The sequence below is a fragment of the Spermophilus citellus genome, assembly GCF_964194105.1.
Source record: "Spermophilus citellus genome assembly, chromosome: 18".
Taxonomy (NCBI): domain Eukaryota; kingdom Metazoa; phylum Chordata; class Mammalia; order Rodentia; family Sciuridae; genus Spermophilus; species Spermophilus citellus.
Window position 1 is genome coordinate 39983762 of NC_138200.1, and position 16713 is coordinate 40000474.

The 16713-nt window shown below is 35.2% G+C and overlaps 1 protein-coding gene across 5 annotated transcripts in view; it reads left to right on the forward strand.

Annotated features, from left to right (window-relative positions):
• The window catches only part of RBL2 (RB transcriptional corepressor like 2), a 68930-nt gene that overhangs the window by 33943 nt on the left and 18274 nt on the right, over window positions 1-16713 (forward strand). For all 5 annotated transcript variants that reach the window (XR_014019699.1, XM_081274800.1, XM_081274799.1 and 2 more), the window contains exons 15-21: window positions 3253-3522; window positions 3729-4009; window positions 4097-4273; window positions 10113-10184; window positions 10706-10805; window positions 11295-11500; window positions 12005-12169. Coding sequence is in view for 4 of the 5 variants with exons in the window: in XM_081274800.1 (XP_081130926.1) it covers window positions 3253-3522; window positions 3729-4009; window positions 4097-4273; window positions 10113-10184; window positions 10706-10805; window positions 11295-11500; window positions 12005-12169 (1271 nt within the window). In the remaining variant the exon portion in view is untranslated. The remainder of the gene's footprint in view (window positions 1-3252; window positions 3523-3728; window positions 4010-4096; window positions 4274-10112; window positions 10185-10705; window positions 10806-11294; window positions 11501-12004; window positions 12170-16713) is intronic.

The window sequence follows — 16713 nt, forward strand, 5'->3', positions numbered from 1 at the left end:
ACCCAATCAATAAATGGGCAAAGGAACTGAACAGATACTTCACAGAAGAAGTAATATGAATGGTTAAAAAAAAATCTGAAAAATTGTTCAACATCACCAGCAATTAGAGAAATAAACAGATTTCATCTCACTCCAGTCAGAATAGTAATTATAAAGAATACAAGTGGGGGGAAAAAAGGGGAGAGAATTGAACAACAGCAGAGGAGGTAGAGAGGGAAGAAGGGAGGGGAGGGGAGGGGAGGGGGGATAGTAGGGGATAGGAAAGGTAGCAGAACACAACAGTCACTAATATGCCATTATGTAATAATGTGAGTATGTAACAGTTGTGATTCTGCAATCTGTATTTGGGGTAAAAATGGGAGTTCAAAACCCAATTGAGTCTAATGTATGAAAGATGATATATCATGAGCTCTGTAATGTTTTGAACAATCAATAAAAAAAAAAGAATACAAGTAAAAATAAATGTTGGCGAGGTTGCAGGGGAAAAGGTACACTCATAGATTGTTGGTGGGACTGCATATTGGTACAACTACTCTGGAAAGCAGTATGGAGTTTCCTCAGAAAACTTGGAATGGAACCACCATTTGATCCAGTTATTACCACTCTTCAGTATATATCCAAAGGACTTAAAATCGGCATACTACAGTGATGTAGCCACATGAATGTTTATAGCAGCTCAGTTCACAATAACTAAGCTATGTAACCAACCAAGATGCCCTTAAACCGAGGAATGGATAAAGAAAATGTGGCATATATACACAATGGCATATTACTCAGCCATAAAGAAGAATGAAATTATGGCATTTGCCAGTAAATAGATGGAAATGGAGCCCGACATATGCTAAGTTTAATAAGCCAATCCCCAAAAACCAAAGGTTGAAGGTTCTCTCTGATATGCAGATGCTAATACACAATAAAGGGGGAGAAAGGAAGAATATAAGTTCATTGAATTAGACAAAAGGGAATGAAGGGAAGGGAGTAGAGATGGGAATTGGAAGCAGACATAACTTTCCTGTGTTCATATAGGAATACATGACCAGTATAATTCTACAACATGTTCAACCACAAGAATGGGATCCTAATTAGAATAAATTAAACACTGTGTATGTATAATATGTCAAAATACATTCTACTGTCGAGTGTATCTAAAAAGAGCATTTAAGAAATTTATCACAAAAATAAATTTACATGTAGGAGATAACACTGCTTTTTCTTTTGGTGCTGGGGATTAAACCGAGGGCCTTGCACATGCTCTACCACTGAGCCACACTCCTAGTCCCACAACTACTATTTAAAAAACAGTTTTTTAAATTAAGCAAGTTGTGTATGGTTGAATGCCATTCAAATATTCTTGTTCTAGATCAGTTTGATAAGTCCTGGCTGTAGAAGGATCAGTTTGTATTTTGCAGTACTAGCGATTGAACCCAGGACCTCACTCATGGTAGGCAAATTCTTTCCCACTAAGCTACATTCCTAAATTTTTAAATTTTGTTTTGAGACAGAGTATTGCTAAGTTTCCCAGGCTGGCCTTGAACTTGCAGTTCTCCTGCCTCAGCTTCCTGAGATTACAGGTGTGTGCCACTGTGCTCATTTTAGGTGGATCAGTTTTAAAGTCAAGAATCACTCTAGTCAGTGCAGTCAATAAATATGTATGATCCATATGAAAACTTGAAGAGGATTCACAGTGGCTTAAATGTTTTCCTGCTTATTATCAACTCGAATATATCTATGAATCTTAACACCTATTCTTTCTCATGTTTCTATAGTTTTTCCTTCCCTAATCTATGGATTGGGATTTGACATTAAACTTCATTTTCCTTTAACTTATTAGTTGTCCATTTTTCTCAGTGTTAAAAAAAAATATTTCACACATTCTTGCTGATTCTGCAGTTTTGTACCAAATGCAGACCTAGTAAGTTTATTTTTGGATCATCAGGTAAAGTTAAGGCACAGTCTCTCAGCACTTACTCCTGTAAACCCTCTTATGATCTTCCTACATATATTTTTAAATTTAAAAACCTTCTGATGTACAGTTTTTACAGGTGGACATGGAAGAGGGAAAGGATTGCTTCCTTCTTAGAAATAAACATTGGTTTGAATATTTAAAAATAAACTAAGCTGTAATGATTAGTGTTTTTGGAGTAATGAAAAGTTTCGGAAATAGTGTTAATGATTGTACAATGTTGTAGATGTGCTTAATGCTACTAAGTTGTACACTTAAGAATGGTTTTTTAAAGTGGCTAATTTTATGTTACATATATTACTACAATTTAGAAAAATTCATAATACACCAAACCCCATTGGTTTACACAACTTAAATGGGTGAAATGTATGGCATGTGACCCATATCTCAGTACAGCTGTTTTTTTAAAAAAGAAAAGTATTGCTGGACTTGGTGGCTCATAACCTATAATTCCAGTAACTTGGGAGGTTGAGAGGTAGGAGGATCACAGGTTCATAGACAGCTTCAGCAACTTACCTGAGACTGTCTCAAAATAAAAGGGCTGGGCATAACCTCAGTTCAATCCCTAGTATGCCAGGGAGGGGGGACAATTCTAAGCTTAGTTGAATCTAAACCGTGTATGTCCACCTTGCTGAAGAGCATAATATTGAAATTCAGTAATTCTGTTTATGTAGAAAAATACTAAGGTGAAAATTCATGCACAACTGGAAAATGCTGTCAGATGTGATACTACCATCATGTTCCCCTTATCAAGTAATGGCTTTGCAGTGAAAGTACACTGTGCACGGATGTTAGAATTTCAGTATGGGCTGGGGATGTGGCTCAAGCGGTAACTCGCTTGCCTGGCATATGCTGGGCGCTGGGTTCGATCCTTAGCACTACATACAAATAAAATAAAGATGATGTGTCTACTAAAAAAAAAAAAAAAGAAATATTAAAAAATTCTCTCTATTTTTCTATACTCTTTTTAAAGAGAAATTTCTTAACTTTCCTCTGTATCATGGAGTCTTTGTAGTAGAAGACAAAGCCTAGTTTTAGTGGAAAGTGGAATAGAGAAGGCAGCACAGTGAGAAAAATACAGAAACATTTCTTCATAAAATTTTGCTTTCAGTAGTGTTGACCTGAATTTTTTATTAGTTGACTGTAGGTACACTATGACTTCTGTAAGTTTTATTTGCTTTTTAAGTTTTTAATTATTTGAAATATTGTAGTTATTTTGAACACAAGAGCTTCGATGGAAGTGGATTTGTCTCATGTTAAATGGTTTGTTTGATTTGTTTTTACCCTAGGCATGACATCTCCAACTTCATTATATGATAGGTACAGCTCCCCAACAGCCAGTACTACTAGAAGGCGGCTGTTTGCTGAGAATGATAGCCCCTCTGATGGAGGGACACCTGGGCGCATTCCCTCACAGCCCCTAGTCAATGCTGTACCGGTACAGAATGTATCTGGGGAGGCTGTTTCTGTCACACCAGTTCCTGGACAGACTTTAGTCACCATGGCAACTGCCACTGTCACGGCCAACAATGGACAGACAGTGACCATTCCTGTACAAGGTAAGGAAGAGTTGGATATTGAGTTCTCTGGCATTTATTGGAAAGTTACTTAAGGTTTGGCTAGAGGAGTAACGTCTGGAATAGAGAAGTGATGGGGAGAGGAACTTTAGGAGGAAAGAAAAAAAGGAAACCTCTGCCAAGAGAACCTCATATTTTCAACATTTTCTTCATGTCTTTTTTTCCCATGTTGTAACAAACTGGTGTAGGTATTGCCAATGAAAATGGAGGGATAACATTCTTCCCAGTCCAAGTCAATGTTGGGGGGCAGGCACAGGCTGTGACTGGCTCCATTCAGCCCCTCAGTGCTCAGGCCCTCACTGGAAGTCTGAGCTCTCAACAGGTGACAGGAACAACTTTGCAAGTCCCTGGTCAAGTGGCCATCCAACAGATTTCCCCCGGTGGACAACAGCAGAAACAAGGCCAGCCATTAACGAGCAGCAATGTTAGACCTAGGAAGACCAGCTCGTTATCACTTTTCTTTAGAAAGGTAATTTTTTATGTACCCTAACCAGAACATGAGCTGGGGATATATAAGTGTTAAACAAAATTTTAAATATTCTTATTTATTTATTAGGTATACCACTTAGCAGGTGTCCGCCTTCGGGATCTTTGTGCTAAACTAGATATTTCAGATGAACTGAGGAAAAAAATTTGGACCTGCTTTGAATTCTCCATAATTCAGTGTACAGAACTTATGATGGACAGACATCTGGACCAGTTATTAATGTGTGCCATTTATGTGATGGCAAAGGTGAGTGCCATTCAAGGCTAAAAAGGCAAGGGCAAAGATGTTATGTCATTTCTCCAAACATTTACTTAGCAGCTTACTTGACATATAACCTGTCCATTTAAAATGTACAATTTAATGGCTCTTATTCACAGATATATGTAATCTTCACAAATTTATAGAGTATTCTGTTGTGTAGATATGTGGCATTATTTTTTTTCATCAAATGAAGGTCATTTGGGTTGTTTCTATTCTTTGGCTATTATGAATAACACTGCTATTAGCATTTGTGTATATCTTTTTGTGGGGACGCATGCTTTTTGTTTTTTTGGGTTATATACCTAGGAATGGATCAATGGATTATATGGTAAATCTGTTTAATCATTTGGGGGAAAGTCCAGACTGGTTTTTTTTTTTAATATTTTTTTATTTGTCAATGGACCTTTATTTTTTTTTTATTTACTTACATGTGGTGCTGAAGATCAAACCCAGTGCCTCACGCATTCCAGACAAGTGCACTACCACTGAGCCACAGCCTCAGCGGCCATACTGTTTTCTAATGTACTGTACCATTTTACCACCAGCAGTCTGAGGAGCCTTAATTTCTTAATTGCTGGGGATTGAACCCAGGGCCTTGTGCATATGAGGCAAGCACTCTACCAACTGAGCTATATCCCCAGCCCCATAATATAACAATACTTTTTTTTTCCCCATCCTTTCCAGGGATAGAAGTCAGGGGCACTCGACCACTGATCTATATCTCCAGCACTGTTTTTTGTATTTTATTTATTTAGAGGTAGGATCTCACTGAGTTACTTAGGACTTCATGCCCGGCCAATAATACTTTATTTAAATTAATGTTTTTAGTTGTAGATGGTCATAGTACCTTTATTTTATTTATTTATTTTTATATGATGGCAAGGATTGAATCCAGTGCCTCACACATATTAGGCAAGTATTCTACCACTGAGCTATAAGCCCAGCCCCACAATACCTTTTATATTTGTTTTTAAAAAATATTTTTAATTTATTGAGTTGAAATTCACATTACATATACTTAATCATTTTAACTTAAACAGTTTAGTGGCTTTTAGTATTTACTATTCAGTGGCTTTTTGATATTTCATATCAATGGAATGGTATAACAATGGAGTTGTGGCTTAGTGGTAGAGTACTTGCCTCATAAGTGTGAGTTTCAATCCTAGCACCACATAAAACCAAATAAAGGCACTGAGTCCATATACAACTTAAAAAAAAAATCCCAAAACGTTGACCTTTTGTGTATTGCTTCTTTCATTTGGGATAATGTTTCCAAAGTATATCCTTGTATCAGTACTCCATTCCTTGTTATAGCTGAAATAGCATCCATTGTGTGGATACATTAGAATTTATCCATTCATTTATAGAGGTACATTTGGGCTCTTTCCAACCCTTGGCTGTTATAAATAGTGCTATTGTGAATATTTGTGTACTTGTTTGAGTGCCTGTTTTCAATTTTTATTTAAATTTTTTTTATCTTGGGATAATGTCTAAGTTACTGAGGCTGGCTTTGAACTTGGAATCCTCGTGTCTCAGTCTGGAGTTGCTGGGATTACAGGTGTGTGCCACCACACTTGGCTGTTTTCAGTTTTTTAAGAGTTTATACCTAGAAGTGGAATTTCAGGGTCATATGGTAATTCTGTTTAACATTTTGAGGAATCATCATTTTACATTGCTCCTAGTAATGCAAGAGAGTTCTAGTTTCTCTATATCCTTGCCACCTTATTTTACATAGATATAATCTTTAGTTTGGGATATTGAGTGTTATCTCATTGTGGTTTTGAATTGTATTTGTTTAATGATGTTGACCATCTTTCATTGTGCCCTGTTGGCCTTTATATGAATTTTGATTCCAGCCTTTCCAGTAGGTATGAAAGACTTATGGTTTTGAATTCCTGACTGATGATGATAAACAGCTTGTAATTTGCTCATTGGCCATTTGTGTATCTTGTTTGGAGAAGTACCTATTTAAATCCTTTGCTCATTTAAAAAATTGGATTATTTATTTTTTGAGTTGTTGGAGTTCTTTATATACAACTACCTTGTCATACATATGATTTGCAAATATTTTCTCCTGTTCTCTGTTTTTTCTTTTCTTTTGGGTGGTTGATGATTGAACCCGGTACCTCAAACATGCTTGGCAAGGGCTCTGCTACTAAGCTTCCCTTCCAGTCCAGTGTGTTATCTTTTCACTTACTTGATAGTGTCATTTGAACCTTTTACAAAAGTTTTTAATTTTGATGAATTCCAGATACCTATTTTTTTTTTGTTTTCATATCTAAGACTCCACTGTCAAATCTTGAGAACCAATGTCATTTTACTTCTATGCTTTCTTCTGAGGTTTTTACTTTTATCTCTTAGGTTTTTTATCCATTTTGAGTAATTTTTGTATATGCTATGAAATAAAAGTCCAGCTTCATTCTTTTGTGGCTTTCCAGCTACTCCAACCCCATTATTAAAATGACTATTTTTCCCCATTGAATAATCTTGGCACCTTTGTGGTTGATCAGAAACACACAGACATTTAGGCTTATTTCTGCCCAATTAGTTCTATTATCTGTCCTTATGTAGTACCATACTCTTTTGATGACTGTTGCTTTTTTATAAGTTTTACTGGGAAATGCAAGTCCTCCTACTTTTATTTTCAATTATTTTGGTTGTGTTAGTCTCTTGAAATTCCATGTGAATTTCAGAATCAAGTTGTCAATTTAACAGTCATCTGAGATTTTGATCGGTTACACCGAATCTGTATTTTGGTTTAGGGAGTTTTGCCATCTTAAGTCATTTGATCCTTGAACATGGCATGCTTTTAACATTTATTTAGATCTTTTTTAAATGGTCTTTCAACAATGTATTACACTTTGAAAAGTATGACTTTTGCTCCATTCATTCCTACATATCCTTTTTGATGCTATTGTAAATGTAACTTTCATTTTTGGTATGTTCTCTGCAAGTGTGTAGAAATAACTGATTTTTGTAAATTGGTCTAATATCTAGGAACCTAGCTGAACTTATTAGTTCTAATAGATTTTAATTGATTCCTTAGACTTTTTCATGTATAATTTGATTTCTTGTCCAAATTAGATACTTTTTATTTCCTTTTTCCCAGCTACCCTTCCCAACTATCTTGGCTAAAACCTACAATGTTAAATACAAAAGCTGAGAGCAGAAATCTTGTCTTTTTAGTTAAAAAAAATTTTTGAGATACTCAACTATGAAGTCTGACTTTCATTATTTTCTTGGATGCCTTTTATCAGATTGAGGAAGCTCCCTTTATGTTCCTAGTTTGTTGACTGTTTTATCATAAAAAAGTGTTAGATGTTTTTTTTTTCTGATTTTACTGTATTTTACTTATTCTAATCCACTGATTTTCTTATGTTAGACCAGCCTTGCATCCCAATGTTAAGTCCTTTTTGGTCTCATTGATAATTTTTATGTTGCTAGGTTTAGTTTACTAGTAGTTTGTTGAATTTTGTCCTTATTGCTAAGGATAGTATCTTCAGATGGACTTTTTTCAAGGACTTTGTAAAGATATTTCTAATTATCTTAACATCCTTTTATAATGTAGGCATTAACAGTTATAACATACACTGCATCTCCTACGTATGGTGTATATTTATCCCTAAGTATTTTTGAATTTCCCTTTTGGTTTCTTTGACTTGTTATCTAGGAATATGTTAATTTCTACATTTTTCCTGAACTTCTTTACTGACTTCTAGTTTAATTTCACTTTGGCTGAAAAAGAAAACATTGTATTATTTCAGTCCTTTTAAATATATCAAGGTTTTATAGCCTTGTCTATGGTCCTTCTTTGAGAATTTCTTTTGGAGCAGAATGTCATTAGACTTTAGCGCTATGAAACAACTAGACCTATTTCTTTTTTGAGCTTCTGCCTCAATCATCTTTTATCCATATTGAAAGTAAATTTAAATCTCCAAATATTATTGAAATTTTCTGTTTTCCCCTTGTTTTGTGATACCAGAAATTGAACTGAGGGCTACCACTGAACTACACCCCTAACCTTGGTTCATGTAAGTTAGTACACTATTAACGTGTGTGCTTGTGTTTACTGCTTCCTAGTATAACTTCCTGATGGATTGATATTTTTATTATGAAATATCCCATATCCCTCTTTAACAGCTTTTGTTTTATAATGTGATACTTGTGTAGTTGTAGTCTGCTAAATCTGTCTTTTCAGTTTACTTTAAATATATGTGTTTGTGGCAGAATCACTTTAGCACTGAGCTATCCTCCAGCCTTTTTTTGAGGGTGTTGCTGAGGCTGGCCTGAACTTGAGATCCTGCTTCAGCCTCCCAGAGATTGCTGGGATTTCAGGCTTGTGCCACTGTACCCAGCTTGTATTATTTGAGGGACGGGGGTACTGGGGATTGAACTATGGCACTCAACCACTGATTCACATCCCCAGCCCTATTTTTATTTTTTAGAGACAGGGTCTGAGTTGCTTAGTGCCTCACTGTTGCTGCTTTGAACTTGTGATCCTCCTGCCTCAGCCTCCCAAGTACTGGGATTCCACCATGCCTAGCTTGTTTTTGAATCTAACACATCTCCTATAAACAGAATAGAGTTGGGTCTCATTTCTAGTCTGACAATTTCCACCTTTTGACTATTCAGTTCATTCACTTTAATGTTGATATAATTGGTTTTTCATTCCTTTATTCTTTTGCATTAAGTATTTTTTAATGTTCAATTTTAATTTTAGTAATGAATTTTTACACCATATTGTTTCCTTAGTGGTTGCATTGTTTACATATTACAAATCGAACAGCTACTTGGCATTGATATACTTGTATGACTTTTTAAAAAAGTAATGTATTTATAGTTTGCTATAATAACCTTATTTTCATTTCTCTTATTGGTTCTCATGAATTCTGACATCTGGAATCATTTTATCCAATACAGCTTTGCTCCTATGTACCTCCTTTCTTTGTAACAGCTCCAACAATACATCATATACATATTTTATATAATTGTTCTTAATCAAGAGAAAAATGCCTTTTTTAGTGTCTATAATTACATAGTCTTTGTGAAAAAGGTCAAGAACACTGACATATATTTGGATTACTGTCCAGACGCACTTATTTTTAGCTTCAAGAACTTTCTGTAATATTAAGCTGGTAAGGAGTAGCTGCTAGCAAGCACATTCTGGTTTTGAGGATATATTTCATTTATGGAAGATAACTTTAAATATGTTATCTCATTATCTCTTGACATGTGTACTCTTATTTTATCAGGGTTTCCCTATAAATGAAAAAAAGAAATTGCTTTTCTCACTAATGTTCTCTATTTGGCTTTCTGCCTTTTTACTATGATATATTGACGCATGGATCTGTGTATCCTTGGAGTTTCTTGATCTTCATAGATATGTACATTAATGTTTTAAAATCAATTGGGAAGATTTCACTCTACTTCTCTGAACTCTTGCTTCTCTATTCTCTCTTCCTTGGTACTCCCATTACACATAGTCTCAGAGAAATGTACATGCTATCTGTTCTTGAGATCATACGATCTCTTTATTCAATTTTGCTAATTCTTTTCTGGTTCAAATTTACTATTTTTCCCCTAGAGTTAGTTTTTAATTTTAGTTATTGTACTTTTCTACACCAGATTTTGGTTCACATGCTAGAATCCTCTTATTGAATTTTAGATTTTCTTGAATAGATGTTTTTTCATTTGCTATATACCCTTAGGACCATTTCCAGAGACTTTAAATACAATTTTTACTACTTGCTATGGAAAGCAGATTCACCGAGTTCCTCACACTGTCATGCTGGAAGTTGATCTGAGTACTCTCATTCTTTGCCAGGTCACAAAAGAAGACAAGTCCTTCCAGAATATCATGCGTTGTTACAGGACTCAGCCACAGGCCAGAAGCCAGGTAACTATAGGCTGAAAATTAAGCTTAAAGTCTACGACGAATACAAAGATTAACTACTTTAATCTTTCTTTAGTCACTAACAAAGAACTTCACATGTTGGTAAAGTCTTCTTTTCTTTCAAGGTCAACATTATGGAATATTTCTTAATTTCTATCTAGTGGTTCTGTGAATAAAGTTATCCAAGTAAACACTATTGTACATTTAACCAAGATAGTGTTAAAAGAAAAATGGGTTTAAAATTTTAATACCATTTCTCAAAGGCAAGACTGCTGGATCTTTGTAGATGAATTGAATTTTATGGTTGGGGGTTATTATGCTCTGTGGTATTTTAGGAAGTACATGGAATCTGAAGCTAGACAGGCTCTGATTAAATCCTGGATTTGTTATTTAATAGCTGTGTGCCTGACCGTGGCTGCATTTAATATCCCCTGAGAAAGATGACTCCTACTCACTGTCAAGGTTCTATTATTTAGGATGCATTTAATAAATACTAGTTTCTGTGACATTCTGTCTCTTTAAAGGTGTATAGAAGTGTTTTGATAAAAGGGAAAAGAAAAAGAAGAAATTCTGGCAGCAGTGAAAGTAGAAGCCATCAGAATTCTCCTACAGAACTAAACAGAAGTAAGTAGATCTTTATGACCTCAAACAAAAGTAGGCTCTTATTTTTTTAGGCCTAGGAGACTAAGAATTACTATAGAAAGTGCTTTCTTGACAAAGAATCTGCTAGAAAAATAAATTCTAAATTTAGTGACAGAGTTCTTCATTTCTTTATTCTGAGACAAAGTGCATACAATTTTTCTCCAGGGGAATTAGAAAAGGCTTCAGAAAGGAATCTGCTGGCATCTTATTTGGAGCTATGCTATGGAAATGCCATCCCTAGTTATTGATTTGCACCACTTCGTGCAGGGTTCAGATCCTAGGAAACTAACGACCGGTATACCTATGCTCCAGTTATGGCATGGGAGTAAAGTTATTTTCTGAGATTTGCTTCTTAGTGGGAAGGAAGTTTGTTTTTCATACCAAGTAGTGTAGGTAGCTGTTCAGCTTTTTTACTGAATTTTTTTTAAAACCATCAGTACTAGCAAACTTTGTGTTTAACACTCTTTGTAGCCAGTAGAGACTCCAGTCCTGTCATGAGGTCAAGCAGCACCTTGCCAGTTCCACAGCCTAGCAGTGCCCCTCCTACACCAACTCGTCTCACAGGTGCCAACAGTGACATGGAAGAGGAGGAGAGAGGAGACCTCATTCAGTTCTACAACAACATCTACATAAAACAAATTAAGACATTTGCCATGAAGTACTCACAGGCAAACATAGTAAGTTTCACAACAGTATTTGTTTTTTCACTCCAGAGGAATGAATAATCATTTATATTTGACCTGTTTATGTACAAACTAGATTTATAAGCAACTATCAAGTAAAACTAAGGAAGTCTTAATAAGATTGTATTGATTCCCTGCAAAATACGAGATAGTTACATGGATTCAAATTATCCAATATTTAATGGTGGTAGTGATCTTACCACTTATTTACTTCTATTCCCATTTTATGAGAAAATGAGGCATAAAGAAGTTTCCAGCTTATAAGGTTGTTGCAAGGATGACATGACAATAATAGATTTTAAAATGCTTAAAGTGGAGATGGGCATAAACTAAGCACTTAAGTTTGCTGCTCATCTGACTCTCTTTAGGGTCTGATTGTTGCTAATACATCACCGTTTACCATTTATAAAACTACTTGCTTATTACCTCTTAAAAACTTTCTAATCAGGTATTTTAAATAAATGAGTTTCTTACAATTACTGATTTTGTTTTTAACAGATGGATGCACCTCCACTCTCTCCCTATCCATTTGTCAGAACAGGCTCCCCTCGCCGAATTCAGTTATCTCAAAATCATCCTGTCTACATTTCCCCACATAAAAATGAATCAATGCTTTCACCCCGAGAAAAGATTTTTTACTACTTCAGCAACAGTCCGTCAAAGGTGAGATTGACATAAATGTCCTTTACAAACCCTAGAATGCTTTTAGGATGCTCCAAATAGGGTTTGGGCTTATCCTAGGCACTCACTAAAGTGATGAGAACTGCCAGGGAACAGTGGCCAGTAAGTCTATGCAGCAAAAACCAGAGTGTTTGATTTTTTTTTTTAATTTTTTAGTTGTATATGGACTCAGTGCCTTTAGTTGGTGCCAAGATTAAACCTAGTGCCTTACACTTGTAGCTCACTTGCCTTGCAACTCCAGCCCATGGTTGTTGAGAGCTTTGTGGTTGGAAACAGGTAAAGGACTCAGATTTATATTTATCTACCCCCCCATCACCACTTCTATTTCTGTATTGCTGTAAATGTGGAGATCGTAAAGTTTATAGGCTTGGAATCTTAAAAGTATCCCATTCCTTAGAAAAAATGTATAACTTATTGAAAATTAATTTAGTATAAATGAAGATATATCAGTGCTTCTGAATAAGACTCCTGTATTAAAAAGGTAAAGTTTTCAATTATATTCCAAGCTGGATTGTTAATGGAACTCAGAACTGGTAATTATAACCTCTTAAATGGAGTGAGGGGGAAATGACTGTTTGGAGTTTATTTGGTAAAAAGGAATCACTAGAATGTGGTACACAATGCTGCTTTTCTGACGACTGATACTTAGACAAAGGAGATGAACTAGAATAATTCAATAGGAAAAAGGCAAGACCAAACCATTTGCTGCTTCTAAATAACCTTTAAAATAAAAGGAGTGAACTACTCATACATACTTCAATGTGGATGGACCTGGAAAAATTTGCATGTTATGATTCCATTTATGTGCAAGTATATTGGCAGAAATAGATTACTGTTTGCCTAGAAGGGAAAAGTTTCCAATTATCAACCTAGATAGAAGCTACTTCCCCAAAGAGTCCACAAATCTAGGAAACATACCAAAACCCATGAAGTTGTTACACTTTATGTGGATGAACTATATCTAAATAAGGATGTTTAAGTTAAAGAATGGAAAAAGCTATACCATGTTACCGGTAATTAAAGGAAAGGTAGAGTATATTAATTAGCAATTAAGTTGATTTCAGGATGTATCAGTGATATTTTCTTAGATTATACAATCCTTAATAGAAAAGAAAAATTTCACAGTCTGGTGGCTGAGGACTGCAAGTTCAAAGCCAGTGTGGGCAATTTAGCAAGACACTGAAATAAAATGAAAGGACAGGGATGTAGCTAAATGGTAGAGTACCTGTGTTCAATTCCCAGTACCATGAGAAAGACAAATATTCAACATAATTGATAATATCATAAGGATATAAACAGCTGACATCTACAGAACATTCCCATAGCATCAACTATACGTGAAACATTTAAAAACAACCACACTCTGGACAAATCTCAAACTTTTTTTTTTTGGTAGTTCTGGGGATTGATCCTAGGGACTCACACATGCTACATCTTCAGGCCTAACAAATTTTAATAAAATTTGTTTTACTTGCTTTTGGAACTGAGTATTGAACCCAGGGGCACATCTCCAGCTCCTTTTATGTTTGAAATAGGGCCTTGCTGTGATCTGAGGCGGACTGTGTGTGTGGGATCCTTCTGGGATTATACACGTGCATCACTGTGCCTGGCTCTCAATACATTTTAATGTATTTTTTCAATTTTTCTGGTTATGACGGCATCAAATCTGATATCACAGGTAAATGTTATCTGGAAAATCCAGTTTTTGAAAACTAAATCAGATTTCTGTGGGTCAAAGCAACTAGGAAATAGACTATATTGAAAATGAGAACCCAGAATAAGCACCATGTTAGCTCTGTCTCACAAATTAAAGAGAAATTTATAGCACTAAAAATATATATTAGAAAAGAAGGGTTAAAATTAGTGATCTAAGTTTAAACTAGAAATCAGGAATCATTGAAATAGAAAACAGATCCCACCCAGAGAAATTAAGGCACTTTTAAAGGCTAGTTGTTTTTTTTTTTTTTTTGAAGAAAAGAATTTCAAAAACTGATCTCTGTAGATTCATCAGGAAAAAGAATGATGCATTACCAGTATACACTAAGGTATAATGAGGATTAAGAAACAATTTTTTTTTTGACAATGCAGATGAAATGAACCTAAACTAATAAAACTCACTCAAGTAGTAGCAGCCTCAAAGCTGTAGGCCCAGACAGCTTTTACTGGTCTATTCTACCAAACATGTAAGAAATAATGCCAGTTCTATACAAATGAAGGAAAACAAATGACAAAATTCAACATTCATTCAAGGGCAAACTGTGGGAACATCCCGAGAGAGGGTGATAATGAACACAAGCCAAAATATCTATAGACAATAACATCCTTAGTGGTGAAAGACCGAATACCTTTCCCCAAGATCAGGAATCGGGCAAGGACGTCCACTCTCTTCTACTCGGTATTGTAACCATGTGTAATCAGGCAACATAAAGTAGGCACACAGACTGAATTATGTACAGAAAAACCACCAAGAATTGAAGCAGTTTCTGAAATTAAAAGATTTAGGTTGTTATAAAACTCCATATTTCTATATACTACTAATGAAGAATCAGAAGTAAAAAAAAATTAAATGCCAAAAATAAAATTTAAAAATTAAGTATGAGACATAAAACTACACACCTTTGTTGAAAGCCTGACAAACTAGAGAAATGTTCATGATCTGGAAAACAGAATATCAGTTTTCGCCCAGTTGATCTACAAATTAAACCCCATTTCACCCCAAATCCTAGCACAATTACTTGTATAAACTGATGCTAAAATGTATATAGAAGGGCAAGGGAAATATAATGACTAAAAACAATTTTGAAAAAGTTGGAGGAGTCGCACTATCTAGTTTCAAGACTCACACTAAAGCTATAGTAATTGAAACAAGTGTAGTGCTTCTCAAAGTACAGACAGATCCCTGGAACATGCGTTCAGCCGATTTTCAACAAAGGTGATAAAAACCTGGATATCTATATACCATGAGAGTAAACTTAATCCTGTACCCTGCACCACAAAAATTCAAACCAAAAAGGACATCTAGAAAAACAGAATCTTGAATGACGTGTGTTGTGGAATGATTTCTCAGATACATCAAAGCACAATCCATTAACTGTAATTGTATTTTATCAAAATTAAGAACTTCTTAAAAGTCACTTAAGAGAATGAAGAAACAAATCATGGAAATTAGAAGGTATTTACAAATCCCAAATCTGATAAGGACACATTTACAATATATAAAGAATTCTCAAACTCAAATGGAAAGATAAACCACCTAAGGTAAAAAGTTGGCCAAACATTTGAACACACCCTCCCATTCCATGCCTACTGGAATGACTTTATACAATGACGGGAACAAGTCCTGGCAATGAGGTGAAGCAGCTGGAACTTCTCTGTGCTACTGGTGAAAATGCAAAATGGTATAGTCTTCTGGAATTACAGCGTGGCAGTTTTCTTCTAATGTTGAATATACCCTTACCACACAACCAGTCATCTTATTCCTAGGTACTTAAGTGAAAGCTTATGTTTATACATGAACATGAATGTTTATGGTGACTTTACTCCTAACCAAAAAGTATAAAACAATGGAAATGTCCTTCAGCTGGTTAATGGGTAGACCTGCAGTGCAGCAGAAAATGAACTACTTTACAATAAAGAAAGAAGTGATACACTTGGGGCTGGGGATGTGGCTCAAGCGGCAGCACACTTGCCTGGCATGCGTGCGGCCCGGGTTCGATCCTCAGCACCATATACAAAGATGTTGTGTTTGACGAAAACTGAAATAAATATTTTTAAAAAAAGTGATACACTCAACAATATGTATGAATCTCAAATGCATTAATGCTTAAGTGCAAGATATGTACCAGGCTACTTATGATTCCATTTCTGTGACAATTCTAGAAAACACAAAACGACAGGAAACATCAGTGGTTGCTTAGAAGTAGGTGGACCACAGGGAGATATGAAATGTTTTAGGTTTCTGTTATGGTATTCATACAACTAGGTATTTGTTTAAATATGCAGAAAGGCATTGTACTGTATGTAAACCCAAGGTGGGGAACTAGTATTTTATGTGAAAAGGAATTAAGCATCCAGATTATTTCAATCCTGCATCTGTAATATCACCAAAAGAAATTCTAACCCAGAATTGGGAGTTTCTTCAATAAACGATAGCAACTATTAAGCTGTTAGGTGGAGAAATAGTCATCATGACGACTTAATAGGTGATGACGGAGAACATTTCAAAGCAAGAAGTAATTTGGGTCTGCAGCCAATTTGTAGTAAACTAACATACTACCAGGAGAAAAGAATCAAGTATCACACAAGGTCAATTAAGATGAAGTTATCATTAGTAATTATAAGGGCTATTTCAGTGGATTACTACAGTTAATTGAAGAATAAGTCAAAGAATTATATACTTAATAGTAGTATAATTGTTTAACAGCATTAAGCAATTTTTTTTATTGGTTGTTCAAAACATTACAAAGCTCATGACATATCATCTTCCATACATTTGATTCAAGTGGGTTATGAACTCCCATTTTTTA